At 53.1% G+C, this 27699-nt stretch overlaps 2 protein-coding genes and 1 long non-coding RNA gene across 4 annotated transcripts in view; 1 reads left to right on the forward strand and 2 right to left on the reverse strand.

The window, feature by feature from the left end:
• The window catches only part of LOC138805357 (uncharacterized), a 37394-nt gene extending 32918 nt beyond the window's left edge, over nucleotides 1–4476 (reverse strand). Inside the window, exon 1 of one of the 2 annotated variants that reach the window (XR_011365504.1) lies at nucleotides 4397–4476. This is a non-coding gene — a long non-coding RNA (uncharacterized lncRNA). The remainder of the gene's footprint in view (nucleotides 1–4396) is intronic. The other variant, XR_011365505.1, reaches the window with a different exon arrangement.
• Nucleotides 4477–4679: 203 nt separating this feature from the next.
• On the forward strand, nucleotides 4680–17605 carry Nelfcd (negative elongation factor complex member C/D). The gene is made up of 15 exons (XM_069990084.1): nucleotides 4680–4802; nucleotides 8713–8834; nucleotides 9276–9385; nucleotides 10116–10225; nucleotides 11521–11628; nucleotides 12087–12239; nucleotides 12371–12501; nucleotides 13325–13490; nucleotides 13740–13874; nucleotides 14241–14380; nucleotides 15521–15635; nucleotides 16430–16525; nucleotides 16612–16752; nucleotides 17014–17143; nucleotides 17234–17605. Exons 1-15 carry the CDS (start codon nucleotides 4689–4691, stop codon nucleotides 17266–17268), a joined length of 1806 nt encoding a protein of 601 aa, XP_069846185.1. The 5' UTR covers nucleotides 4680–4688; the 3' UTR covers nucleotides 17269–17605.
• A 57-nt stretch (nucleotides 17606–17662) lies between these two features.
• On the reverse strand, nucleotides 17663–26733 carry Ctsz (cathepsin Z). The gene is made up of 6 exons (XM_069990085.1): nucleotides 26531–26733; nucleotides 26019–26182; nucleotides 21050–21229; nucleotides 19118–19268; nucleotides 18727–18892; nucleotides 17663–18122 (listed from the first exon to the last, which is right to left on the reverse strand). Exons 1-6 carry the CDS (start codon nucleotides 26716–26718, stop codon nucleotides 18012–18014), a joined length of 960 nt encoding a protein of 319 aa, XP_069846186.1. The 5' UTR covers nucleotides 26719–26733; the 3' UTR covers nucleotides 17663–18011.
• Between the last annotated feature and the right edge of the window lie 966 nt (nucleotides 26734–27699).

Genomic DNA, 27699 nt, shown 5'->3' on the forward strand with positions numbered 1-27699 from the left:
CTTGTCTCTTTGTGACTGGTTTATTGCACAGAATAGAATGCCCTCACCTTGCAGCAGTTATCAGACCTCTCTTCCTTTCTAAGGCTGAATAATATCTCATTACATGGATGGACGGTGACTATCCGTGAACATTTGAAGTGTGAATATTGCCAGTATGAATATGAGTATGTTGATAAATTCCTAGAAAATAGACAGCTGAACCATATGGTGGTTCTACTTTTAAGTTTTTGAGGTGTTGCCCTACAGTTCTCCATAACTGTTGTACCATTTTATAATCTCACCACCACTAATTTTTTTTGTCCAGTTATTTATCATTTACAAGAACAAAGATAGTATTGACTATCTGCTACTGTCGTGTTTTTGTTTTAATAGTTCATTTTTATTTTTGAGACAAAGTCTTGCTACTTATTCTAGCCTGGCCTTGAATTCACAATTTTCTTTTCTCTACCTCCTGAGTACTGAGATTATAGGTATATACTCTTGTACTGGCCCCAATTCGGTCAATTTTTGTTTCACAAACTTTCAGCTAATCAGAGAATGATAGATGCCTATATGTGCATAATTGCACTATCTACCTTATCTAAGTCCTATTTATCATGATTTGATTCTAAACCTTAAACCCTAATTTGTCTGATACTGATATATAAATTCCAGCTCTTGCATGGGTGCTTTTTTCATGTATATCTTTTTCCTTTTTTGTCTGAGTCTAGTGTTTCCATGATAGACAGAATATTGTTAGACTTATGTTCTCTGCCCCATCCCCATCCATCTTTGCCTTCTATATTATTTAGTATATTTACTTTTAATAAACTGTTTGATATGAGTGGAGTTATGCTGCCAATTTTGATGTTTTTTTGTCTCCTGTTTCTTGTTCTTTATTGTATGTTTTCATGAACTGCTTTGATCTTTTTTTTTACTATCTTTTGAGATTTTCATTAGTGATTGCTGTAGAGATTACAAAGCACATACGTATACATGTAGCATCCCCTTCTTTGAGGCTGGTGGGTTTGCTATGTAGGGTGCTGGGACTGGGACCCAGAGCTCCAGGCATGCTGGTGAAGCACTCTACTCAGAGGGCTATCCCACATCCCAGGCTGCCTCCACTGCTTCTGATGCAAGGTCACTTACCAATCAGTCACATTTCTCTTTTTACTTTCAAGAATAGGAGCACAGCTGGGTGTTGGTGGTTCACATCTGCAATCCTAATTACTGAGGAGGATAAGATGAGGAACACAGTTCAAAGCCAGCCTGGGCAGGAAAGTCCATGAGATTCTTTTCTCCAATTAACCACCAAAAGAGTGGAAGAGGAGTTGAGGCTCAAGTAGTAGAGCATTGACCTTAAGAACAAAAAGCTCAGGAATAGTACCAAAGCCCTGAAACACACCCCCCTCCCCCAAGCCCAAGCCAGGGAGGAAGAGGAGGAAGAAGAAGGAGAAGAAGAAAAGAATAGGAGTACATCCACTTAAAGTTTATTCATTTTGATTTTTAAATGTTTCTGTTTTGGGAATACCTTTCATCATTTTCAGAGGTGTAAAATGGCTATTTTTGACAGTTGTATCTAGCATTATAGCTGCTTTGGGGGCATAATTTTTTAGACTTTATTCATCTCTCACCATGACAGACATGGAAAAATGGTAAGTTTCTTGAAAGTGAAATAGGAAGCCACTGAGATGCATTTAGCAGAGAAGGACCATAATCTGAGTTACATTTTAAACAAGCACTCTGCATACTCATATTACTTAATTACTAATACATAAGAAATGACTCCAAATTTATCTGCTAAAACAGCACACATTTTATTATGTCATAGTTTCTGTGAATCAGGAATTTAGAAGCAGCTCAGGTGAATGGTTCTAATTCAGTCTCTCTGATGAAGTTACAACGAGATGTTGGCTGAGCATAGACTGGGAGTAAAGGATCTCAGGCTTAACACAACTGTTGCTAGAGGCCTCAGCTATTCTCCAGGGCTTTCTCCACTGGGCTGTTCAAGTTGGTTCCTGGCTTCTCCTAAAGGAAGTGATCCAAGAGAGAGTGTGGCCAAGATGGAAGTCATATACCTCTTTAGGATCCAGTCAATCGGCATCTTCCAAGATCTTTACTCATGCTACTCACAAGAAGTGAATTGCTAAGTTCAGACGGCATTCACAGGGAGGGAAGTTGAGCTCCACTTCTTGAAAATGGGATGGAAACCTTGTGTGCATACTTTGCAAACCACCAACAATGAAGCATAATAGAGCAAGAGGAAATGTGACAGATCAGCTATTGCAGGCTCCCAAGAGAAAGCTGGGCAGAGCCCAGGGTAAGACCCTGGTAGTAAAGAGGGATATGGATGGATAGATTTGAAATTCCTTTCTTAGTAAACATGCCATAGGATCTGCCTTGGGACTGGATCCGAGTGGAGAGGCAACAGAAGTGACAGATGAGTTCCAGGTGTTTGATAGTGCGAACTATGATACTGGTAGATCATGCCTGAGGAACTCATGGAGATGCCACCAACACCCTCACAATGCGGTCAAGCTGCAATTAGGCCATTATATACTCAAGTCTGGACACCAGAGAAGATACTTGGGCTGGAAACACAGCAGAGAGAGTTCACAACATAGAGATGATCTGGAAGGTTTGGATATGACTCCCTAAGAAGAAAAAGAAATAGAAGCATTCTGTATACCAGTCCCAGGGCCTGCCACATCTACAGAATGGGCAGAGGGGCAGCAAGGCCTGAAGGTTCAGCTGAAGAGCTGGAGGAATACAAAGCGCCTCACTCAAGGCCCTCCCTTCTCTGTCTGCAGTGCAGCCATGTCTTCCTCTGTCAACCATTATTTTTCTGATTCTATCTGTCCCCTAGGCTCAAGTCTTAAGTCTCAACATGCACACTTCCCTTGATCTCCTCTTTAAAGCCTCTGAACTCCCTCCAACATCCAAGACAATCTTTCTTTTTAAAAAAATTTTATACAACATAGGCTGTATCCCAACATAGCTATGTCTCAACACATGACACCTAGTAGGTGTTCAGCAAATACTTATAGAACAGATTAAATAAAATCATCCTTTCATTTCTACAGAAATTCTCCCCCAGAATTTGTCTTAAACAGAAAGTTATCTGAAATGACTTTGGAGTATTTAAAGTAATGACAGTTACTTTGGACATTCCACACAAGGCTCTTGTACAACTCCTTAACAATATTTTAGGAAGTGAGATCTATAGATTTGATTATTCTAGATCACTCATTGGGACTTATAGGCTGAATGTAATCCTTTCACTATGGTTGTTTGTTAATCCATTTAATAACGGATTTATCCATGCCTTTTATCCATGCCTTGCCCCTTTTGTTTGAGGGAGAGGTGAGTTAAATAATCGCTGGTTCTGTAGGTGCAATTAGTTACACATATATTAATTTGCTTTCAATTCAGGCACTGTTTTGTTGTTGTTGTTTTAAGTCTAGAAGGAAGAGAGGTGGGAGTTTAACAGCCGTCTATTCTTTCCAACATTTTCGGAAAGTAAATGAAAATGAGCCTCTGAAACGAACCAGCAGCAGGAGCTCTCAAGAACTAAATACACTTCAATCTTGTGAACTGAAGCCGGAGGTACAGACTTCCACCTCCAAGACCTGCACGACAGACACCTTCTCACGGGTGATCTGCTGTCACCCCTCATTCAGTATGTCCCAGCAGGGGTCCACCCACACCTGGCTGGGCGCCTCCGTGGGATCTCCCCAGAGCCTCTTCCTCCACCCTCTTCCCATTTACAGCCATCCTTGGTCCTCACCTTACTGTCCCTTTTCTGCCATCAGCTATTACTAAAGCAGTGGGGAATGGTGAGACACATCCAGGTATCTTTCCCACTACCTTTCACAAGAACCAAACCATAACCCCCAGACGCTTCACCTCCACCACCGTCAGCACTACTGTAGCTAATCTTCCCTGGCACCCAGGTTCCCAGCACCTCCCGGCATGCCCGGCCCTTCTTCCCTTTTATCCGGATTTCTCCCCTGCCTACCAGCGGCCTTCCGTCCCGCGGAAGCACGCCTAGCCTCGGCCTGGGCAGTTCTGCTTCTGCAGATGCTGTCTGGGCCCCCTGCCACTCTGAGCTCAGAGAGGAGGTTCAGAGCAGTCCGCCCCGGCCACACACCCGTGCTGGCACCTGGCACCTGCCTTGTCCCATCTGTCTCCCAGTGAGTTCCGGGCAGTCACGGGGGGGGGGGGGGGGTCTCTAACGGCCGGCCTCCTGTTCCTCAGCCGGGGCCTCGGCGGGCCGCACAGGCCTTCGTAGGCCCTCCTCCGCTAAAAGCACAGGGAAGGTCTGCTTTTTCCGACTTCAAGTGGTTTTTGCCAGTGACAAAACATGGGGAACATTTTGGCGTGTCCTAGACCCGGTCCCGGCGGGATGCGGGCCTACCTGTCAGCTGAGGAAACCCGGCCTCGAAGGGCGGAAGGTCGCAGCCTAGGTCTCCAGAGCCCGCTCACTCCAGAGCGTGGGACTCACTCAGAGACAGCAGGACCGCGAGGCCCCGCCCCCCGCGGGGCCCCGCCCCTTCGAAACCAGAGGTCCCGCCCCATTGTACAGGACACGCCCTCTGACGCTCACCCCGCCCCCCCCCCACCGCGGCTCCCGGCCGGGGCCGAGCGCTCGGCCGTGGGGGCGGAGCCCAGAGCTGCGCGTGCGCCTTCCCGGCTGGCCTATCGCGCGCATGCGTCCTGCCTGCCCAGTGGATAGCATGGCGGGGCCCGCGCCGGGCGCCCTCATGGCGGAAGATTACTTCGGAAATGCGGCTGAGTGGGGCGAGGAGGCGGAAGGCGGCCAGGTGAGGGGGGGCACTGGGCGCCCCCCGACTAGGCTTGATTGTCGCCTCCCCTGCCCGGCCTGCGCTGGCCAGGCCGTGTGAGGGGTGTAAGGGGCGTGAGCGCCGGTGCGGCCCCGGGGTCCCGCCGCCCCCAGCCCCGCGCGGCCCGGCCGGGCTGCAGATCCGCGCCCCGGGACCCGGCGGTGTGAGCCGCGGGCTCCGGCGAGAGCCAGCGCGGGACCCCCGCGCCTCGGGCGCCTCAGTTTCCCCTGGCGCGCAGCCCCCGCCGTTGGGCGGGGCGGGCAGGACGCCGTCTCCGGGTGGCGGACCGGGCCCAGCCGCGCAGTTGTCACCAAAGTAAAACCACAAACCCCAGACCAGCGCCCCAGGAGAAAAGTAAAACTTTCCACCTTGGAGTAGACCAAACTTTTTCAAAACTTTTGGGCTGATTTCATTAGGTAGTCTTCACTAGGGTCCGGTTGGACAGTCTGGCTCCATCATTTTGTTCTCAACACCTGCTTGGGAAGTTAGGAAAGGTCCTGGGGTACACGACTGACAAGCTTCGCGGGCCCTTCCCTTGGAATCTGCCCTCTTGATGGTGTGCAGGATTGCCAGGCCTGGCCTGTTTGTTAGGGATCAAGAAACTGATCTGAAGGAATTAGGATGCAATGAGGTTTCCTTCCTAGAGCTGGCACAGTGGGGCAGCCAGGAGCCTGCCCACCCAGAGTGGGTGCTCCTGGACTGAAGGAAAACCTTTGGTTAGTTGCATGGTAGGGCAGGGAGATAAAGTCAGTAGGTTCCTTAAGGTCTTGGAGAACTGTAGAGCAGGGCATGAGAGTAGATTAGAATGTTGGATCCTCCCACAGTGTCGGGCTCTCTTAGTAGGACTAGTAAATAGCAAGATTTAGCTAATTGGGAGGCTGGAGTATGTAATGTGGGGATTCCCATGCATTATCTCATTGGGAAATTGGACTTGGTTTAGGCTAGATGCCCAAGCTCTTAGGATTCCACATGTCAGGCCTGGCCACTCACCTGTGTATGTCAAAGAGGCTTGGTACCAGCAGCCATGAGGAAACAGCAGTTCATTTTCAGCCATCTTTGAGGTATGGACATGTGCTTTAGTTTTAAATAGACAAAGAACTGGGGAAGGAGAGAGGTATTCAAGTGCCTATAGAGACAACTGCTCAGAGCAAAGGCAAAATGGAGGCAGGGATGCCAAGCTTTGTGTGTGTGTGTGTGTGTGTGTGTGTGTGTGTGTGTGTGTTGTTGGGGGTTTGAACTCAGGTCTTACGCTTGCATTCTACCAGTGAGCCACAGCTCCAACACTTTGTACTGGTTGTTTTTCAGGTAAGGTTTTTCTCCCTGCCCAGTCATGTCCCTGGACAATAATCTGCCTATTACTGGGATAACAGGTGTGAGCCACCAGGCCTAGCTTCTTCCATTGATGGAGTCTTGTGGTCTTTCTGCCAAGCAGCTCCAGAGAAGTGATCTTTCTGATTGCAGTTTCCCAAGTAGATAGGATAACAGGCATGAGCCACCAGCACCTGACTTCTGCTTTTAGTTAATTTGGAGGCCCCAGTAAGGAGTCTGCTTTTTAGCAGAGGCAGCTTTTAAGCACCTACTACAATTCCATACTCAAGATTTTGAGTTGGCTATTAACTCTTGTCCTAGGAGGTGAGACAAGGACTTAGTGAACTGCCTAAGGTCATAAAACTCATGTCCTTTGTCTCTGTTGCTATTTCACCAAACTTGACTACTGAGGACATCCAGGTAGGAGAAATTGAGATCTGAATTAGCACAGTAGTGGACTGGTGTTTGGCAGTTCTTCACACCCATCATTTGAGTGTTAGCATTGGACTAGACCGTCTAGCCCTAGGCCCCATTTTGTAAGACAGAGCACACCAGTGTAAATAATAATGGCAGAGTTAAGCCTATACCTTACTGATGGAAACTTGAGCCTCCTAAGTTTAATCATGACCTTAGTTTGGTTCATTGATCCTGGAAGGTTCTCATTGATGAGCTGGGGGAGAGCTGGGGGGCGGGAAGGGGGGGGCGGCAAATTTTTATTTACTTCCTGTTCCTTCCAACTGTGACTGCTTAAGAGAAGATTGTTTAAACAAGTGAGGAAGGTGACCTAAGCTGGATTTGTAAAGATAGCTCATGAACCAATTCTGTTCAATTGATGCCATCTTATGTGAATTGGAGAGGCAGGAAGATGTGTAAAGAGGCTACTGTGTTAAGTACAGATGACATTCAACTAACTCTGGCTGCAGGTTTTCAATGGAGTAAAATTTCATGGGTGAACAGGTGGGAAGGGCTGCATCAAACTAGAACTTGGATTTTTATTTTTGTGACAGAGATAGAGAAGTTTTAAGCAGCTAGATGCCAGATTTGGGGCTTAGGATGGCTGTAGCATCAGTGGAAAAAGATAAGATGTTTGCAAGGAGTGATTGAGATGGACATATGTGGAGTGACATGGCTACTGTTTGCACACAGAGAACAAAGAGGGGGAAAGCAAAGATGGAAGAAAGGGCCAAATTGGGTCTGTATGAAAATGGAGTTGACGGGTCTTTGTAGAAGGCTGTTGGGCTGGCATGAGGAGGAGAAACCGGATGCCTCTGAGGTTCCCAGGTAATACATGCACCATGGAGGGATGCTTTGTTAAAATACAGATTGTAGGAAGACCTAGTCCCAGGGAAAGACATGGTCAGTTTTGGACCTTAGGAAGTGGAGTCCTACTGGTATATTGGATGGAAATGAGAATAGGATGGACTGTGGAGTTTAAGAGAGTGTTCAGGCTGAACATATGTGAGTGGGTGGATGGCATGGCACCAGAGAAGACGTGGTAGTGGGAGAGGGGAGGCCTGGGTAGGATCCCAGCAGTGCGGGCACATGAGAACAAGCCTAGTCCACTTCCTTAAGGCTCCAAATCGGATCTGAGAAAGTCTCTTGGTCTTCATAGCTAAGTCCCCAGGCTCTGTCTGCTTCCAGTGGACTGCTTGTACAATGTAGTCCAGACCCCTTCTGGGCAAACTCTGAAAGGCCAGATATTGAATATGGTAGGCTGTGCCGGGCTGTACCACAGCCACTTACTTTTGTGGTTTTAGGGAGACAATCGTCATGGACAACACATGATACGGTAATTGTGACGTGTTTCAATAAAACTTTATTACATAATAGGAAGAGGTCTGGATGTGGCTGTAGTTTGCAGTCTCTGGTCTGACTCCTACCCACTGTGTGAGTCAGTTGCCTGGAGGTTGGTCTCCTAACTAGTTTGTAAACTCCTTACATGGAAAAGCGCGTCTTATCTTATGTTATCGTAGGTTCTTGGGTGGTGAGCCCAGTTCAGTGCATCCGAGTCTTGTTGAGATGACAGCATAAGGCTGTACAGACCTGGGGTCATTCAGTCTGCTACCATCACATGGCTGTCAGCATGTGAAGCAGCCTGCTTTGCGTCAGCTTCAGTGACCTGCCTAAAGTTGCTTCTAGCCAAAAATGGGACTAGAATCTAGCGAGGCCTGCCGAGTCAAGGCAAGTTAGTGATTGTTACTTTCTGACCATAAATCAGCAGCTTGTAACTTCAGGAATCACTTTGTGAGGCTTTGTTGGATGGGATTACTTGGCACGTGTGACATCACAGTGGTGAAAGCCACTCATATTGCCTGAACTAAATGCAGGCATTAGTCTTGGCCCTTCTTGAAATTGGCTGAGTGGAAGCAGGCAAGACTTATGGCAGGGATGTGGCCCCTGGGAGGGGCTGGCTCACGTGCGTGATCGTGGCATTTACGGTTGACCTGGTGGAGTAGCCACGCATCCTACTTGATACTGACAGTATCCACACGATACTGACATGAGTCGCATTATACATGCTTATGGTGAGATTGCAGGACGTGTATTAATGAAGAAAACATTGGCTCTTGGTGTTTTGCAGCAGCAGCAGGAAGATGATTCCGGAGAAGGCGAGGATGACGCAGAGGTACAGCAGGAATGCCTGCATAAGTTTTCCACCCGGGACTATATCATGGAGCCTTCCATCTTCAACACTCTGAAGAGGTGTGTGATGATGGCATCTATATGGCAGGGTGGGGCAGGAGGTAGGGTTTGCAGAAGACCTGGAGGATGACATGTAAAGCAAGAATGTGATCCTTCAGTGGAAGGCTTCTAGAGTCCCCAATCATTCAAAAAAAGAAAAAAAAATCATGCTGGGTCATGGTGACACATGCCTGAAATCCCAGCTGTACTGGAGGGACAGGTAGTAGGATCATGGTCCAAAGTCAGCCCTGGGTGAAAATGTGACATCCTACCTAAAAATAGCTAAAGCAAAAAGGACAAGGGGGCATGGCTGAAGTAGTAGGGTGCTTACTTAGCAGAGATAAGGCCCTGGGCCTAAAGGGTAATGGGGAGAAAAATCTCCAAATCTTAAGTATTTTTCTCCTTATCTCCCTGTCTGCTGGGCATACCTATGCCCATCAATTGTCTCTTTGGCTTTCCCAGGTATTTTCAAGCAGGAGGGTCTCCAGAAAATGTTATCCAGCTCTTATCCGAGAACTATACTGCTGTTGCCCAGACTGTGAACCTGCTCGCTGAGTGGCTCATTCAAACAGGTTCTTGATGGGGGATGGGGGGAGCTCTGTCCGGGCTGTGCACCCCCTTTGCTTGCAAAGACCTTTGATAAGTTGGCAGTACCTTCTTTATGTCCCTGCTTTTTGATTTGTATAAGTAAGACATGAACTTCTTACCTATTTTTCTCTGAAGTTGGTTTCATCACTGAGGTGCGTGGCTAGCCTGCAAATGGGTTTCCCATGGAGCTCCTCTCTCTGTCATGCTATGGAACTAGGGAGTTACACAGTGGACACTCAGTGTGGCATCTCAAGAGGTCTTGTTACAGCAAGCAGTGAATGGTGGCTAGTTTAGGACTGGCTTTGATTTCACCTCTTAGCGTAGAGTGGGAGCCTTACTGTAAATCCATGGGGCAGAGGCAGAAACATCGCTCACGTAAGCACTTCCAGAAGCCATGGTCAGACCCCCCGAGTGGCTCTTGGCAGCACTTGTGCTCTTCTGTGGGCAGTGCGTGTATTCCATCCTCCACCTGTCCGCTTGGGCCTTTGCCTTGGAGAGGGTTTCCTGGTGGCCAGGGCAGGGCCTGGGTGCTCCATGCTGAGTTCATTCCCATTCTTGCCACTGAATGGAGTTCATAGATAGTTTTAAGAGGTCCCGAGTCTAGCTCACTTTCAATGTTTGTTCAGTATGTGGAGACTTGGGCTATGGCTTTCCCGTGGGAGTCTGTGGCTTCACAGGCAGCTGTCCCCCATCTAAATGTCTGCCTCCTTTCAGGTGTTGAGCCGGTACAGGTTCAGGAGACGGTGGAAAACCATTTGAAGAGTTTATTGATCAAACATTTTGATCCCCGCAAAGCAGATTCTATTTTTACTGAAGAAGGGGAGGTGAGGAGTTGCGTGTTCATGAGTGCATGGCCAAGGCTTGGGCTGGTCCACATGTATGTAGCCTGGCAAGCCCATCTGAGCGGGGTGTCGTGGGTCCAGGCATGGAAGGGCTTGCAGGAGAGGCTCTGGTGCTGAGGCCAAAAGGATGCACAATGGACTCCCTGACTCCTGGGTGGAGCCAGTGTGGGCCCTCAGAGAAGTAGTCACCAAGGCAGCATTGGACATGCAGGAGACTGTGGAGGGGACTGTGTGCTGTGCTGGCGGAGGCTGGGAGCCAGAGTATGTGGTTCACTCTTGAGGGCCAGAAAGTGGGTAGAAAGTTTCTTAGGCCACATGACAGCTTTTTCAAGTTCCAGCCGGGACCCACCATCCACCCTGGCCCTGCCTCCTCACACAGGCACACAGGCCTGCCTCGGGAGCCCTCTGTGTCAGGGAGTGGCAGAGGAGGCAGTGTAGCCCTTCAGTCCATCAGTCGCACAGTAGGGCAGCACCACACAGGGCGATGAGCAGAGCCAAGGCCTAGTTCAGAGCACTTGTCCTGCCTGTTGAGGACATCTTAACCATGTGGGATGCAGCTCCATAGAGCACCAGCCTCCCTTACCGTGTGGGGTGCAGCACTACAGTGCCCAAGCCTCCCTTACCCATGTGGGGTGCAGATACTCCACAGTGCCTGAGCTCCCTTACCGTGTGGGTACAGCTTCACAGTGCCCGTGCTCCCTGACCCATGTGGGGTGCAGATACTCCACAGTGCCCGAGCTCCCTTACCCATGTGGGTGCAGCTTCACAGTGCCCGTGCTCCCTGACCCATATGGGGAGCAGATACTCCACAGTGCCCGAGCTCCCTTACCCATGTGGGTGCAGCTCCACAGTGCCCGAGCCTCTTATACCCATGTGGTGAGCAGCTCCACAGTGCCCAAGCTCCCTTACCCATGTGGGTGCAGCTCCACAGTGCCCAAGCCTCCCTTACCCATGTGGGTGCAGCTCCACAGTGTCTAAGCCTCCCTTACCCATGTGGGTGCAGCTCCACAGTTTGCCTCTGTGGGACAGATCTACATGTCCTGTCTCCTTTCCATACCCTGTCATGTTCATGTTGCATTAGAGTTTCCAAATGCCCTACAGGGCTTTTAACCTGCTACTTGGCTAACAGTGTGGCCAAGGCTGGCCCTGGCAGCTTCCTCCAGAGCTGGGGACACCCAGGGGCCCCTCCAACTGGAATGTCCTGTGATTGTTTATACAACATTGTCTTTGCCTAGGCCAGAGCTAGGCCTTTTATCTTACTGTTTGTTTGTTGGCAGACCCCAGCTTGGCTTGAGCAAATGATCGCACATACCACGTGGAGAGATCTGTTCTACAAGCTGGCTGAAGCCCATCCTGACTGTCTGATGCTGAACTTTACTGTGAAGGTAAAACCTGGGGTCAGAGAAAAGATAAAAGTATAGATGAGTGAGTATGAGTTTTAATTGTTCAGTGGTCTGTTTCCTTTGAAAGATCATACTGCATTAAATAAAGATCTTCACTGGTTCACTCTAGTAAGCCTTACACTGAGAAAAAGAAGCATGGAGTCCATCTGCTTCTGGAGCCACACTTACTCTGTGAGCATGTAACAGGGAGGGGTTGCACACTTGTGCTCAGGAGCCTTTTAGCAGGCCCGACACTCATGCTTCCTCTTATAGAAGCAGCCCCAGAAGAACAGTGAGCTGGGGTCAGCCTAGATGCTCCAGATGGCACACTGGGTAGTGGAATAAAAGCTGGAGACATGAGTCTACTGCTCACCTGTTCTGCTGGCCCCAGACTTGGCCAGGCACTGCTGTGAAAGATGGATCATGAGACGCTGACCCTCAGCTCTTGTTTTGTGTGGCAGTTGATTTCTGATGCAGGGTACCAAGGAGAAATCACCAGTGTGTCCACTGCATGCCAGCAGTTGGAGGTGTTCTCTCGAGTGCTTCGCACCTCACTAGCCACAATCTTGGATGGAGGAGAAGAAAACCTTGAGAAGAATCTCCCTGAGTTTGCTGTGAGTGCATTGTTCTATAAATCTTGGATCCAAATGGGGCATGAAAACCCATTCCCCTGCTACCTCCAGGCAGGCAGCCATCTTCCCTGCCTGTGGTGTAAGCTGAACCCTGTCTCCTTACAATCTTCCAGAAGATGGTATGCCACGGGGAACACACATACCTGTTTGCACAGGCCATGATGTCGGTGCTGGCCCAGGAGGAGCAAGGCGGGTCCGCGGTGCGCAGGGTTGCACAGGAAGTACAACGCTTTGCCCAGGAGAAGTGAGACCGTGCTTCTGCTCCCTTTCCCTAGGTCCTCGCCATAGCCTCTAGCCCTGCCCTTGTGGCATCTATGTTAACTCTGACTTTGAGATCTGGAAGTCAGGGTAGTTTCTGGTCCCTGGAGAGAGCTTAGCTGATGTTCCCTTGATGGTCATTTTGTCACATACTTGATTCTCCATTGCTGGAGGTGTGACCTGAGCTTTTCTGTGCTGGGACTCAACCATAGCAACTATCCAGGCACCCTAAAATACTTTTCCAGTGAGCCCAAGGTTAGCCAAGTCCATATCTTACAAAACAGAGTTCATCTCTTAGAGTTTTATTTGGTTGCAACAAATGTTACAATTTGTTTTAGGGGGCTCATTCCTACAATCCTAGCTGCTCAGGAGGCTGAGATCCTAGATCCTTCAAAGCCAGCCCAGCTAGGAAAGTCCCTGAGACTTATCTCCAATGAACCGCCAGAAAACCAGAAGTGGAGCTCTGGTTCAAAATGGTAGAGCTCTGGTTCAAAATGGTAGAGCTCTAGCCTTGAGCAAAAAGATCTGAGGGACAGTGCCCAGGCCCCAAACTCAAGCCCCACAATCGACCCCCCCCAAAAAAATTGTTACAATTGTTTTAGAAATATATGCTTTCCTTTACCAACTCTGCAAGCTACATTGGAATTATTAGTTCCCAGATTGTTCTGTTTTCATGGATCAGAGTCAGTAAGCCAATGAATGACAGAAATAGGAAGAAACAAAAGGATCCCAACAATTTAAAAACTAAGTGTGAAAAAAAAGAAACAAAGTTGCCTAGTTAGTGACCCATTGGTGGTCTTTCTGTCCAGAGGCCATGATGCCAGTCAGATCACACTGGCCTTGGGCACTGCCGCTTCCTACCCCCGGGCCTGCCAGGCCCTTGGGGCCATGCTGTCGAAAGGAGCCCTGAATCCTGCAGACATCACTGTCCTGTTCAAGATGTTCACCAGCATGGACCCTCCTCCTGTGGAGCTCGTAAGCTGCCTCTCATCCCAGTGAAATCACACACCCCTTCTGTCCATTGGCGGAAATGCTTTGCGAAGTCTCTTCAGGTTCCCCCGGTTTTCTTAGGCAGAGAGTGAAAATCCCTGTCTCTGTTGCTATCATTTTCCCCATCCCCACCCCTTTTGGTCTGTGAGCTGGTGAGAGCCCCGTAGGCTGCATGAACCTATGTGCCAGCCCCTTTCTGGCCCTTGCTGGTGTGTGCCTCTTCCGGTTTTCTAGATCCGGGTGCCGGCCTTCCTGGACCTGTTCATGCAGTCACTGTTCAAGCCGGGGGCCAGGATCAACCAGGACCACAAGCACAAGTATATCCACATCTTGGCTTACGCCGCCAGTGTGGTTGAGACCTGGAAGAAGGTACAGTCAGTGGGTTCTTGAACACAGGTGTCCTCTGCCTTGGGAGTTTTGGGGAATTTTAGTCTGCCTAACAGTGACAGTGTCTTTATGTTGGTGCATAAGATGATGAACATGTTAGCATTCCCCAGGGAAGATTGATGGCTCTCCACTTACCTGTGTGAACATGCCAGGATATGTCTAGAGAAGTGACCGCAGGCTCCCTGGCTTGGCGTCTGTGCCCTGTGTGGCCATGCATTGTGACAGTCACTCTGACTTCTCACCTCAGACTTCAGACTTGAGGAGGGCCTTGCAGAGACTGGCCCCAGCCAGTACACCCGAGGGGCCAGGTAATGGCGCTCTCCTCATTCACCCGCTGTGTGTTTTCAGAACAAGCGGGTGAGCATCAATAAAGATGAGCTGAAATCGACATCTAAAGCGGTGGAAACTGTCCACAACCTGTGCTGCAACGAGAACAAGGGGGCCTCTGAGCTGGTGGCGGAGCTGAGCACTCTGTACCAGTGCATCAGGTGAGCGACCCTGGTCCCACCTGACCGGCTCCCGGGGTCGGGGGGCTGGCTCAGGGCTGCTTCATGTTCAAGTTCACAGGCAAGAGCTTCACATGCTTACTCTTTTTTTTTTTTTTTTCTGGTCCTGGGGCTTGAACTTTGGGCCTGGGCTCTGTCCCTGAGCTTCTGTTACTCAAGGTTAGCACTCTACCACTTGATCCACAGCACTACTTCTGGCTTTTTCTGAGTAGTTTCTTGGAGATCAGTCTCGTGGATGCTCCTGCTCAGGCTGGTTTTTAGTTTTGATTTTTGTTTTTGGTCATCGTGGGCTTGAACTCTGGGCCTGGACGCTGTCCCTGCACTCTTCAGCCCAAGGTGAGCACTCTACCGCTTGAGCCACAGCACCACTTCCGATTTTCTAGTGGTTTATTAGAGATAAGAGTCTCATGGACTTTCCTGCCCAGGCTGGCTTTGAACCATGATCCTCAGATCACAGCCTCCTGAGTACCTAGGATTATAAGTGTGAGCCACCCACTCCTGGCTCTTTTTAGTTTCTTAGTTAAATACATGGAGAGAACTCTTAAAACTCTTTGCAGTATGAATAATCTTCATGTATTTATTGGCCAGAAATTTGGTCAGTAAATCCTCACAAATTAGACTAAGTGAAAGGAAGGCCATCAGGAAGTTTTTTAACTTAAAGAAAAGGCTCCATTTATAGTAAAAGTTAAACCAGCAAAGTACTGCGGAAATGGCCCATCATGCCGACAGGTGTGTCATGGAATAGTGTGCCCTCTGAGCCTTCTGGTTCCTTCCTCGTTTATCTGTGGTGGGGACCAAAGACGGTTTGCTAAATAATGGCAACAGCTTCAGCCCTGGTCACCAAACTCAGTGTTTGCATTGGTGACCTTTCCAGTGGCTGAAGTGGTTTGAAGTGAGCTGGAATCAAGCTCCATTTCTCCTCTGCACCCGTGAGAGGCTGCGGCTCACCCAGCATTCCCTGGAAGCTCCTCTTGGCTCCTGGCCTCACACAGTGAGGGGCGTGCAGCCTGAGGGGCTCAGAGCTTGTTCTGAAGCATCCAGCCCTTCTGCTCTCGGCCTATTTAGGAACCTTTTTTCCCCACTCTTGGTTTAAAGGAAGCATTCTGCCTTGTTTGCTTGTAGGTTTCCTGTGGTAGCAATGGGTGTGCTGAAGTGGGTGGACTGGACGGTATCTGAGCCCCGGTACTTCCAGCTCCAGACGGACCACACCCCCGTCCACCTGGCCCTGCTGGATGAGGTGAGAAGGCAGACGTGCCATTCACGACATGTGCAGCAGTGGGGTTCTGTCTTCTGCCTTGGAGTTGATACCTCCATTACGTCTGTGGATAAGTTCCATGCTCTCTTCAGAGCTATTTATGTATTGATTGATTGTTGGTCATGGGGTTTGAACTCTGGGCCTGGGCGCTGTCCCTCAGCTCTTCAGCTCAAGGCAAGCCCTCTACCACTTGAGCCACAGTGCCACTTCCAGTTTTCTGAGTGGTTTATTGGAGATTAGAGTCTCACGGAATTTCCTGCCCATGCTGGCTTTGAACTGCGATCCTCAGATCTCAGTAGCTAGGATTACAGGTGTGAGCCACCAGCGCCCAGCAGAGCTTTTTTTTTTTTTTTTTTTTTTTCTTTTTTTGGTAGGTTGTGGGGCTTGAACTCTGGGCTTGGGTGCTGTCCATGCACTCTTCAGCTCAAGGCAAGCACTCTACCACTTGAACCACAGCGCCACTTGAGGTTTTCTGGCAGTTTATTGGAGATAAGAGTCTCATGGACTTTCCTGCCCTGGCTGGCTTTGAACTGCGATCCTCAGATCTTAGCCTCCTGAGTAGCTAGGATTACAGGCGTGAGCCAGGCAATCGGCTTGAGAGCTCATTATTTTTAAGAGGATTTTCTTCTTAATGATGTAGCTCCACTGACTGTAGATGTCTCAGTTTTCATCTGGTAGGCAAAGGATTGCTGGGCTTCCAGGTGGCCAACAGTGTCTTTGTTCTCCGGGTACCCAGCCCACTGCGCTTTCAGCAGAGCCCCCTTTGCCTGTCGTAGATCAGCACCTGCCACCAGCTCCTGCACCCCCAGGTCCTGCAGCTGCTTGTTAAGCTTTTTGAGACAGAGCACTCTCAGCTGGACGTGATGGAACAGGTAAGTGGCACCCAGGGCTGAGCAGGGCTGGGCAGGGCTGGGCTATCCCGCTCTGACCAGGTCCTCTGCCCCCTCCTCTTCCATAGCTGGAGCTGAAGAAGACCCTGCTGGACAGGATGGTTCACCTGCTGAGCCGAGGTTATGTACTTCCTGTGGTCAGTTACATCCGGAAGTGTCTGGAGAAGCTGGACACTGACATTTCACTCATTCGCTATTTTGTCACTGAGGTCAGCAAGGCACATTGGGTTTTTGTGTTTCAAACTCTTTACCCTAGCAGGTCTCCTTGTGGCTTGCTTACTTTTGTTCCGTCTTTAACTGAGAGCTCTGCCCTCTACTAATCCTAGTGAGATGGCAGATAGCACTTCCTACCTCAGGCTTCAAGTGTTTCCCCACACCCTCCTGGTGTCTTAGTGTGGTGGTGTTGCTGGAGAAACCGGGGGCGGCAGGGGGACATGTGCTGCAGGCATGCTAACTGACTTCCCCGCTAGGTGCTGGATGTCATCGCCCCCCCATACACCTCTGACTTCGTGCAGCTTTTCCTCCCCATCCTGGAAAATGACAGCATCGCCGGCACCATCAAGACCGAAGGGGAGCACGACCCGGTGACGGAATTCATCGGTAAGGCCCCTGGAAGGCCCCTTGGTTGCAGGGCTGCCACGAGCCACACTTGTTGTTATAGCCGTGAGTGACCCTGTGCTCCTGTTGCAGCTCACTGCAAGTCTAACTTCATCATGGTAAACTGAGTCCAGGTTCCCGCCAGAGCTGAAGTGGAGCCCTGCAAGCCCAGCTAAGCTGTGGAGGACCTTTTCCTAGAGCTGCTCTTCAGAGGCGCAGTCGGCCTCTGCATGCAGGGCTGCCTGCTTCGTAGGAGAGCATGCCGGCAGTGTGGGACCTTCTGGCCCCGCCCGTGTCCAGTGTCCACTTCCCTCAGTAAAGGAGCCAAGCGAGGTGGGAATTCAGAGCAGGCTTCAGTGGAACACTTTCAAAGCTGAATCCAGTTTTCTCACAGGAAAAACTAGTCAGTTGATGTTTCACTCTAGTTGTTACAATTTGCTAATAAATTTTTTAAAAAGCCTTTCAGCCAGGTTCAAAGTTACATTGTTCTTGTGCATAAATAAGGCACACTCAGACTCAGTCTTTGAGTGAGGCTAGATACTTTATTCACTACTTGGGTAATTTCAGATTTCTCTCTCACTCTCCCCACCTCCCATTCCAAGGTGACACCAGGACTGGTGAGGGGCCTGTCACAGCAGAGTGCGGCTCACAGCTGCCCTGTGCTCCAGGTCACTCCTCGGTAGCTGGTCAGTGCAGATACTTGCCCCCCCCCATCAGCTAGTGCTACATGTCAACAGGTGCCCCTCCGAGGGGTTCAGCACCACCACCAGTGTCCATGATTGGCCATCGCCTTGGGCCAGCACCCAGCCAGGGCACACATGGGAGGATCCCTCTGGCTGTGGCTTGTGAGGTCACATCCGAGGAAGCTGTGTTAAACAATGGGGTCTCCGAACGTGCACTGCTCCTCAATGGCGAGATTGTAGCTGGCTCCAGTCCTGTGCTTGTACATGCTGGTCACCAGCCTCATCCAGCCTCGCTCACCCTGTGGGATTAGAGATGAGATCTAAGCATCTGCAACCCAGCACAGCACAGTACTGCTCCCCTCTGCCCCTCCGCTTCAGAGCCAGGCCGTGCTCCTGACCTCAGCCCAGCCCGACAGGATGCAAGGGTCTGGACATGCCGCCCACTGCCTGCCACGCCCATGGCCTCAGGTGGACATGTCTCTGGGGAGGTGGTTTGCGGGGTTAATGTTTACCACGTGGCCAGCTAACGTGAGAACACATGCTGACACACCCCATTTATGGTCCTGTCACCTGCTACTGACCTCCCGTCATTTCCACACCTCTCACCTCCCACCACCCCCGTCCACAGTAAAGGTCTGTCTTCGTCATCCCAGGCTCATGGTAGATCATAAAGATAAGGCTGTCAGGTTGTCTTCCTTGGGTTTTTGACCCAACTCAGAACTATTCTAGGAAGTGTCCTACACTGCTTTCTTTAGGAGAGTCTAAAATCTGGCAGGAACAAAGAGTGAGCTGGTCTCAAAGGAGAGAAGCAGCCATGCTGGACAGTGACCGAGATGGCTTTAGCCATGAAGTCTCCAAGGAGGCTGCTGTTCCCAGCCACACATCAGAGGGGAAATGCCTTACCCACGGTTCACCCCACGAGTTGCGGACAATCCAGTACTCGGTCCCATCATCGCTGACACCCCACCCGGCCACGGAGATGATGTGGTTGATGAAGGGCTGGTCCTGGTACTCGGCATAGATGCCTCCAGTGTAGTTAATCATCTTTTCCGTTGCCATTATTCCACAGCTGGGAGTTAAGCGTTTAGGAAGAAGTTACAGGTGGTCAGCCGGTGCAAGTGCAGATCCAAGCGTGCATGGACCCAGGGCCTCTGGGCAGCCTGGTGTGGTGGTGCTGGGCCCCTTCCAGAAGCCCCCACCCCACTCACTCCACCTCTCCCAGTAAGCCTGGAAGGCAAGTCAGTTCCTGTCCCAGGTATCACTGCAGATGCTTCCCCCTGGGGGGGCCTCTCACCTGATGGGACCATTGGCATAGATCTCTGCCATCATCTTCTCCCTCCCAGACAGAGAGCCGTAGTCGCCCACCTTCCAGACGGTGTAGTTCTGGACAGGTTGGCAGTCTTTGAATTCAGTGCAGGTCCCGCACTGGTTAAACTTGTTACACTCTGGGGAAGAGGCAGAAGTCAGTGTAAGACTGTCTCATTAACCCACCAACAAGCGCAACCCAGCCCTTCCGCTTTGCTAATTTACCCTACCATTCCGTAGCTAATGGCGCAAAGTCATCTTGCGATCAGGTACTAATTGCACGCCAGGCCGTGGCAGAACAGACAGCAAGCGTTCATTAGCACATAGTAGGCATCTAAAGTTGCCTTTTTTTTCTCTTGGCTGAAAGGCTGGGAGGACCTTTTCGCAATGTGACTGAAAACTGAATATAACCAAATTATTAAAATTTAAGATGATTCTGTTGCTAATAGGTTTTTATAAGAAGTACTTCCTTGTTATTTCAGTCTGAGATGTACAAGATAGGAATTAAGTTTAAAGGAAAGAAAGTGCAGCCCTAGTTACTGGATGCTGGTCCCACAGTGGCATGTTTTCCAACTGCTCTCCACCCAGCCTGACACCCCATCCCCTGCAGCTGGCCTTTGGACCCTCTGCTGTTACCCATTTCTGTAGTAACTACACATCTGCCCAGATCTTCCCTGGGGCACAGTAAGCTCCTCCAGGATTACAGCGTTGGTTTAATTTGTCCCTTGGACACCAGGCTGACACCCTGCTGGTATTCGGCCCGACTGGAAAATGGTGGATCTGTGACCACATGTGCTGACACAAAGCCAAGACTGTTTACTGCAAACACAAGGGTTTCTGATGAGCTCCATACACCTGCCAGGCTGGGTGGGATTAGAGGGGCCTGGGCTCAGCTGGATAGCACCAGTTTGGAGATAGTGTAGGATAGATAAAACTCCAGGGCATTCCACCAATGTTGAAAACATACTGACTCTGTTGGCCAAATCTGCTTGCCTTCCCTCTCTCTGCCTGTCCCGGTTCTGGGGTCTCTTGTCACTGAGGCTTACCCAACCAGGGCAAGAACTTCCCCCACCCATCCAGAGAACTTTCTGGCTGGGCAGTAAGGCCCAGGAGGCCAGAGGAGGGAACCCGGCTGGCAGAGGTAGAATCCAGTGCCTTCTGGTACTGTGCTGGAGGCCTACAGCCATCCCACATGGAATTCTTCCCACTCCCCTCTCCGCTGTAGTCTCCAAGGCCTTGAGCTTCTAGAGCTCTCTGCCCCAGCTGGGGGAGAACTGAGGGACAGTGGCTTACAGCAGCCAATTATGAGTTTGGGCCTGGGCTTTTTCTTGCCTTTGGTCTCCAAGAGGAACAGCCTGAAATGGAACGTGCCAACTACAATCTTCCAGGGCAGCCTGCCCTGCCATCCATGCTGGACCCTGGCAGCTGGGGTGGGAAACCTGGTGGATACTGTGGTACCGTGAACCTGGCTTGCAGGTAGCAACCTTCCTACCAGCTCTCTGCACTTGGAAAAGGTGGGAGGCCACTGACAGCCAGCATTCCCTCAAAAGCCTATGCAGCTACCAAAATGGCAGGCATCAGAACCCACACACCACCACATCCAGGCCTGGCTTCAGAGGCACGTAGTTTAGTCTGGCTTGTCCCTGGGTGGAGTTCTGGCATCTGTATACCATGCCAGGTTTTGGATGGTTTTCCACCAGACAATGGGCTCCAGCTTTTTTTGTTCCTCTGTCCAAGCTGGCCCCAGAGAAGGTGGAACCTTCCTGGGAGCCTGGAGTCTGGGTCCCTAGTCTCTTCAGCATCCATGACAAACACAGGTCGCCTGGGCTCCTAGCTCAGGGCAGCCCCACCCTGGGATCTTCTCTTGGCAGACAGAGTGGAGAGCAAGAGGGGGACGGCTGTGGGCTCAGGCAGGGCCTACCCTGGTCCTTGGCCTGGTAGTTGTTGCAGGTCTCGTCGGGAATGCCGTGCTTGTGAGCATACTCCCACACCGGCAGGTCGTTGCCTCCCTCGCACGAGCCAGCATCCCCACAGTCAAGGACATTCTGTACGGACAGCAGCGTGCTGGGCCACGCACCCTTCCTCTTGATGTTGATGCGATCTGCAACAGCACTCCGGTTAGCACCCCTGGCCCGAACCCACCCCATTTCCACAAATGGCACCGGATGCCTCTATCAGGCTGCCCTGCCCCCCAGCTCTTTCCCACATGGACCTTGGAGGGGCCTTGGCCAGCTGTGGCTGTCCACAGGCCTGCCCTGACCTTTCACTGTGTGGTCTGACCGCTGACCACTGGGCTACAAGGACCATGAGGCGGGGCTGGGGGGACAGGTCCCCCGGGAGCACCCGCTGGAGGACCAGCATGGCTGCATGGCCTTCCGGGGCAAGGAGGCTGCAGCAGAGAGGGACGGATGGGCATCTCCATGAGCCAACGGGGCCCAGGGAGCTGGAGGAGCCTCTGCGAGGAAGCAGTGCCAAGCAGGGAACAAGACCTCATCCTGTCCCCGCCTCTGTGCCCTGTGCCCAGGTCCCTCCCGCGTCCCTCCCCAGGGCTTGGCTCCCTCCTCATCCCATCCGCAGCTCCTCTACCAGTGATGATCTGAGCAACCACACTGGCCTGCTCTTCTCACAGCCCAGCCCCCATGACCCCTGGGCTGGCCAGACAGGCACCCACTCTCCACACAGTTGTTCGGCCACGCCTGCCTCCCGGCACTGTGCAAGTCACTCTTGTCCATCTCTCTCCCACTACCAAATCCTAATCTGACTGGCCTTCTGGAAACCACTCGCTGTGCCCGGCCCCGGTGGCAAAGGCCTCCTGAGGCCAGCTAGGGGCCCACACCTCCTTTCGCCACAGCTGGCGGTGACAGCCGGGCAGCCTCAGCCTGGCCTCTGCTGCCTCTTGACTTAGGTGTCCAGTCCCAAACTGACTGCCTGCCTGCGCACTACCAAGCTTCCTGACATGTCCACACACTCCCCTACTCCACTCTACTTGCTACTTCCGCCCTCGCCACAGCCTGGCCATCAGGTTTCTACTCATGGGCTGCGTGCAAGCACTGTGCCTCAGGCTGGAGCAAGCAGCCCCCAGGGGGCTCACCCCATGGTAGGCAGGTGGATGGCAGACAAATGGAACTGGACTATGCACACAGTGCTGTGAGGAGGTGCCACGGGGCCTGTCCAGAGGGTGCAGTAAGCGGTGCCCATTCACACGGGCAATGAGGAATACCCATCCAAGGAAGGAACGGCGTGTATATGGGCAGTGGCCACGGCAGCAGCAGCGGCATTGGGTACAAGATAGCAGCCAGGCTTCCACTGTGTACCAGTGGCATGCAGGAGGGAGCTGCTAGGTGTGGAGGATTATGGGACTTTGTCGTGTGTGTGTGTGTGTGTGTGTGTGTGTGTGTGTGTGTGTGTGTGTGTGTGCGTGCACGCACGCACAAGCCAGTAGTGGGGCTTGAACTCAGGCCCTGGGCACTGACCTTCAGCTTTTTCACTCAAAGCTGGTGCTCTACCTCTTCAGTCACACTTCCAACTTTTGGGGTGATTTAATTGGAGATAAGTCTCAGGAAAGACAGGCATCGGTGGCTCATGCCTGTCATCCTAGCTACTCAGGAGGCCGAGATCTGAGGATCACAGTTGAAAGTCAGCCTGCGCAGGAAAGTCCATGAGACTCTTCTCTCCAATTAACCACCAGAAAATAGGAAGTGAGCTGGGAGCCAGTGGCTCATGCCTGTAATCCTAGCTACTCAGGAGGCTCAGATTTGATGATCACGATTCACAGCCAGCCTGGGTAAGAAAAGTCCGTGAGACCCATCTCCGATAAACCACCAGAAAACCAGAAGTGGTGCTGTAGCTCAAGTGGTAGAGCACTTGCCTTGAGCTGAAGAGCTTAGGGACAGCGCCCAGGCCCAGGGTTCAAGACCCACGACCAACCCCCCCCCCAAAAAAAGGAAGTGGCACTGTGGCTCAAGTGGTAGCCTTGAGCTGAAGAGCTCAGGGACAATACAACACCCAGGCCCAGGGTTCAAGACCCACGACAACCCCCCCTCCCCCCCCAAAAAAAATAGGAAGTGGCACTGTGGCTCAAGTGGTAGCCTTGAGCTGAAGAGCTCAGGGACAATACAACACCCAGGCCCAGGGTTCAAGACCCATGACCAACCCCCCCTCCCTCCCCCCAAAAATAGGAAGTGGCACTGTGGCTCAAGTGGTAGCCTTGAGCTGAAGAGCTCAGGGACAATACAACACCCAGGCTCAGAGTTCAAGCCCCATGACCAACCCCTCCCCCACCAAAAAAAGTCTCAGGGACGCCCGGTGGTAGGTGGCTCATGCCTGTAATCCTAGAGGCCAAGATCTGAAGATTGTAAAGGTTTGTAGCCAGCCCAGATAGGGAAAGGTGGTGAGACTCTTATCTCCAACTAACCACCTGAAAAACAGAAGTGAAGCTGTGGCTCAAAGTGGCAGAGTACAAGCTTTGAGCACAAAAGTTCAGGGACAGTGCCCAGGTCCTGAATCCAAGCCCCATGACTATTAAAAAAAAAACAACAAAAAACACACACACAAAAAACTCAGGACTTTGCTGCTGCCCAAGCTGGCTTTGAACTGCAATCTTCAGATCGCAGCCTCCTGAGTAGCTAGGATCACTGGCATTGTCTTTTATCTGAGGGAAATCACAAGTGGAAGAACATGATTGGACTTGGGTTTAACACACACATTCTGGAATAAGGGCAGCAGCAGGACCCATTGAGAGGCAAAGGGGTGGCAGGGTCTGATGGAGGGGATAGGTTGGTGGTACCTGCTGTGACTGTGGAACCACAGGAGCCAGTGTGTAGAAGGGACATAAAGAGAGGGAATCAGGTAGCCTCTAGGGTTTTGGGTGCGAATCTGCTGGTGAAGGGCCAGGGAAGGACAGGCTGGCAGGGCGGGAGTGGTGGGAAGGGCGAGATGTTCAGACCTGAACATAGAGGTGGCAGGGATCTAAGTGACAGGTGACAGGCAGGTGAATGCAAAGTGAGCCCAGGCAGGAGTCAAGAGATGAGGACAAAGCAGACAGGTGGAGGCAGGTGGGTGCTGGAGGGCTGAGTTCCAAAGCGGGTTGGAGCACAGCCAAGCAGGAGCCTGGCATCAGACCTCTTCCCCTGACCTCTGGGAACTCCACGATGGTGGCAGAGATGGAAGGGAGGCCAGCGTGGGCTCACAGCGGAGATGTGGGAGGATGGGGCCTCAGACCCCCCTGCGATTGCTGAGAAGCAGGGTGGTAAGAGGGCAGGAGATCAAGGGGCATTAGTCTGGAGGTGGCGAGCCTCAGACAGGGGATGAAAGTGGCCCCCTGGGAGTGAGAGGGTAGTCTCGGTGAGAGGCTTTAGTGCCAGTGCCCGGGGAAGAGGAAGAAGACAAACTCTGGCTCCCTGACTGCACTGGCTGTCAAATGACCCCCTCTTCTCAGCGAAAGAGGAAGCAAGAGCTGCAGCTGGAGACATCAGGGGCTAAAACAAAGAAAGGTGGTAGCCAGGGCTCTAGAGACTCTGCACTCAGTAATGGAGCAGGGAGCTGTCTCAGCAAGGCCTGGCCCCCCTCCGGGAAGGAGCAAGGCCCTACCAGCCTCCAGCCAACTCAGACCCTGCAATCTTCAACCAAGGCAAACACTGTCACATGACTCCCTCCACAGTCCTGTGACCTTCCCAGCTCCTCCCCTCACCCCGCCCAGTGCTCTGCTGAGAAGGCTCTTTCACTTCCCTAGGCTAACCCGGGCACTCTCTGGACTTTGTCCGTCCTCTACCTACCAGCCCACTGGCACCCTCTGTCCCTCCAGACCTTCCAGAGCCCACCTGTGCCCACTTGGTCCTCCTTCTAGAAGGGTCCAGCGTGTTTCAGCCCTCATCAGTGCCCAAAGACAGAGAGGACTGAGCTACCAGGAGAGACTGGCAGGTACCAGAGACCCCAGCCCCAACAGAAACCTCTCCCCCGGAAGCTCTCACACAGGCAGGCTTCTGGGCTGAACCCCATGGTTGAGTCTCACGCAGCATCGGCTTCCCGGTCCACACACAGAGCAGCCATGGAACTTGAGGCTCAAGGTGTTGCCCTCAGGACCTGTTCCACCCCTTGGGAGGCCCCTAATCCTCAGAGCAGGTCTGGCAGGAGATGCCAAACAGCATCCAGTCTGGGCTAAACTGCCAACCACTGTGAGTCCCTTACCGGGTGGAAATCAAGACTCGTGGACCCTAGGGCTGCCACTGGGAATGGTGGGACCCCTCCCAGCTGCTGTGGGCCGGCCTGGCACTTCTCTGCTTTTGTCTCCTCTCCCACAGTAGGAGGCCTCAGGGTGGCATGGGCATCAGATCCAGCTCCCTCCTTGCCCTAAGCCTTCCTGCCCCACTGTTGCCAGAGGGGAAGGTCCAGTGGAGAAAACTGGTGAGGCTGGAGCAGATTGGGTAGGAGAAAGAAGCTGTGGCTAGCCTCACCCCAAGTCCAAGGCGCGGGACAAAATTCATCTCAGTTCCTAACCACTTCGGAGAAGTTTCACTTCTACTTCCCGGAAGCCCCAAGCCCGAGCTGGGGGCTCAGTGATTTTGCATTTCTGGTTCCACCTCCATGGCGGAAGCTGCAAGCTTTGGGGGAGAGTGGGCACTCAGGAGCTACCTGGAGCTACCTGAAGCTACCTGGCGGTGACCTTGGGTCCTAGGCCCGCCTGCTGCCCAGAGGCCGCAGAGAAGACCCCTGCGTTCACTCTGCTCCAGCCATTTCGGTAGGGTGCAAAGGCTCGGGCTAAGTCCTGGCACAGCAACCACAGGCCCTTGGGAAACGGTCGTGGCGGCCTACCCTCACCGGGAAGCAACCTGGATGGCCAAGTGGAGGCCAGGCACTGGCCCCCGGCGGAGCCCTAGGCCCCAGCCACCCACCTGCCATCGCACTGGTGCTGCCATGGGCCCAGCAGGAGCCACAGTACTGGGGGATGTGCTGGTTCCTGGTGACACTGACGTAGTTGACGCCATCCACGTTGCGCCAGTCCCAGCTCTTGGGGAGGTCTGACGGGGACAGGTACTCGTGTGGCCTCGGGTACGTCCTGGGAAGAGATGCACATTACCGAGGTCAGCAGCCCTGGGCTCTGGGGGACCCCCTACCCCACCCCCAGCAGCGAGCATCACAAGGGTGCCCAGCCCCCACCAAGCCCCAGCCCTGTCAGAAGGTGAAGGTGATAGGCCGCCCCCAAGCCACGCCAGGCTCCAAGGGGCCAGCAAAGTGGGGGAGCCTCCTTCTGGAGGGGTGCAGCCGGCCCCCTCCACCAGGGCTGCCCCGTAAGGGGGGCGGGCAGGGCGAGAAGTCCCATCTGAGCTCCCCGGGGCTGGGGAGGCTGGAGGCCCCGGCTCCTGGGACCCCGCGCCCACCGCCCCGGCGCCCGCCATGCGCCCACCTGCGCCCCATCCGCGCCAGCTGGTCGCCCCGCAGGGGCCGGTAGCACGCCGCGCCCGGGCGGAAGTGGAGGCCTGCGCGCACGGCGCCCGCCAGCAGCGCCAGCAGCAGCACGAGCAGCGGCCGCCGCGGCGCAGGCCGCGCCCGCCCGGACGACGCCCGGCTCCCGCCCGCGGTCCCGCGCTGCATCCTCAGCCCCACGCCGCGCCCGCTCCGTCCCGCGCAGCCCCGCGCGGCACCCTCGACCCCGAGCCCTGACCCGCCCGGCCCGCCCGGCCTTTAGGAGGCTGGACACACCCCCGGGGCGGGGCCGTCCCGCGCGCCCTGCCCCGCCCCGTGCGCCCGCCCGGCCGCCCGCGGGCACGGCGGTCCCCGCCCCGAGCCGCCCCAACTCGGGGTCACGCACGAGGTCATGTTGCAGACCCCACTTCCGACCTGTCTCCTGCTGCCCAGTGCGGTGGTTTGATTGACAAACATAGCTCCCTTCCTCGGGTCCTGGGATAGGTCCTGGGACGGGGCCTGGGATGGGGGCCTGGGATGGGCCTGGGATGGGGGCCTGGGATGAGCCTGGGATGGGAGCCTGGGATGGGCCTGGGATGGGAGCCTGGGATGGGAGCCTGGGATGGGGGCCTGGGATGGGGCCTGGGATGGGAGCCTGGGATGGGGGCCTGGGATGGGGCCTGGGATGGGCCTGGGATGGGGGCCTGGGATGGGCCTGGGATGGGAGCCTGGGATGGGGGCCTGGGATGGGCCTGGGATGGGAGACTGGGATGGGGCCGGGGATGGGGGCCTGGGATGGGGGCCTGGGATGGAAGCCTGGGATGGGAGCCTGGGATGGGAGGGCCCTGGGATGGGGGCCTGGGATGGGGGCCTGGGATGGGCCTGGGATGGGAGCCTGGGATGGGGCCGGGGATGGGGGCCTGGGATGGGGGCCTGGGATGGAAGCCTGGGATGAGAGCCTGGGATGGGAGGGCCCTGGGATGGGGCCTGGGATGGGAGCCTGGGATGGGAGGGCCCTGGGATTGGAGGGCCCTGGGATGGGGGCCTGGGATGGGGGCCTGGGATGGGAACCTGGGATGGGAGGGCCCTGGGATGGGAGCCTGGGATGGGGCCTGGGATGGGGGCCTGGGATGGGAGCCTGGGATGGGCCTGGGATGGGAGCCTGGGATG

Source organism: Dipodomys merriami, unplaced genomic scaffold (assembly GCF_024711535.1).
Source record: "Dipodomys merriami isolate MVZ:Mamm:240054 unplaced genomic scaffold, mDipMer1.0.p SCAF_39, whole genome shotgun sequence".
NCBI lineage: Eukaryota > Metazoa > Chordata > Mammalia > Rodentia > Heteromyidae > Dipodomys > Dipodomys merriami.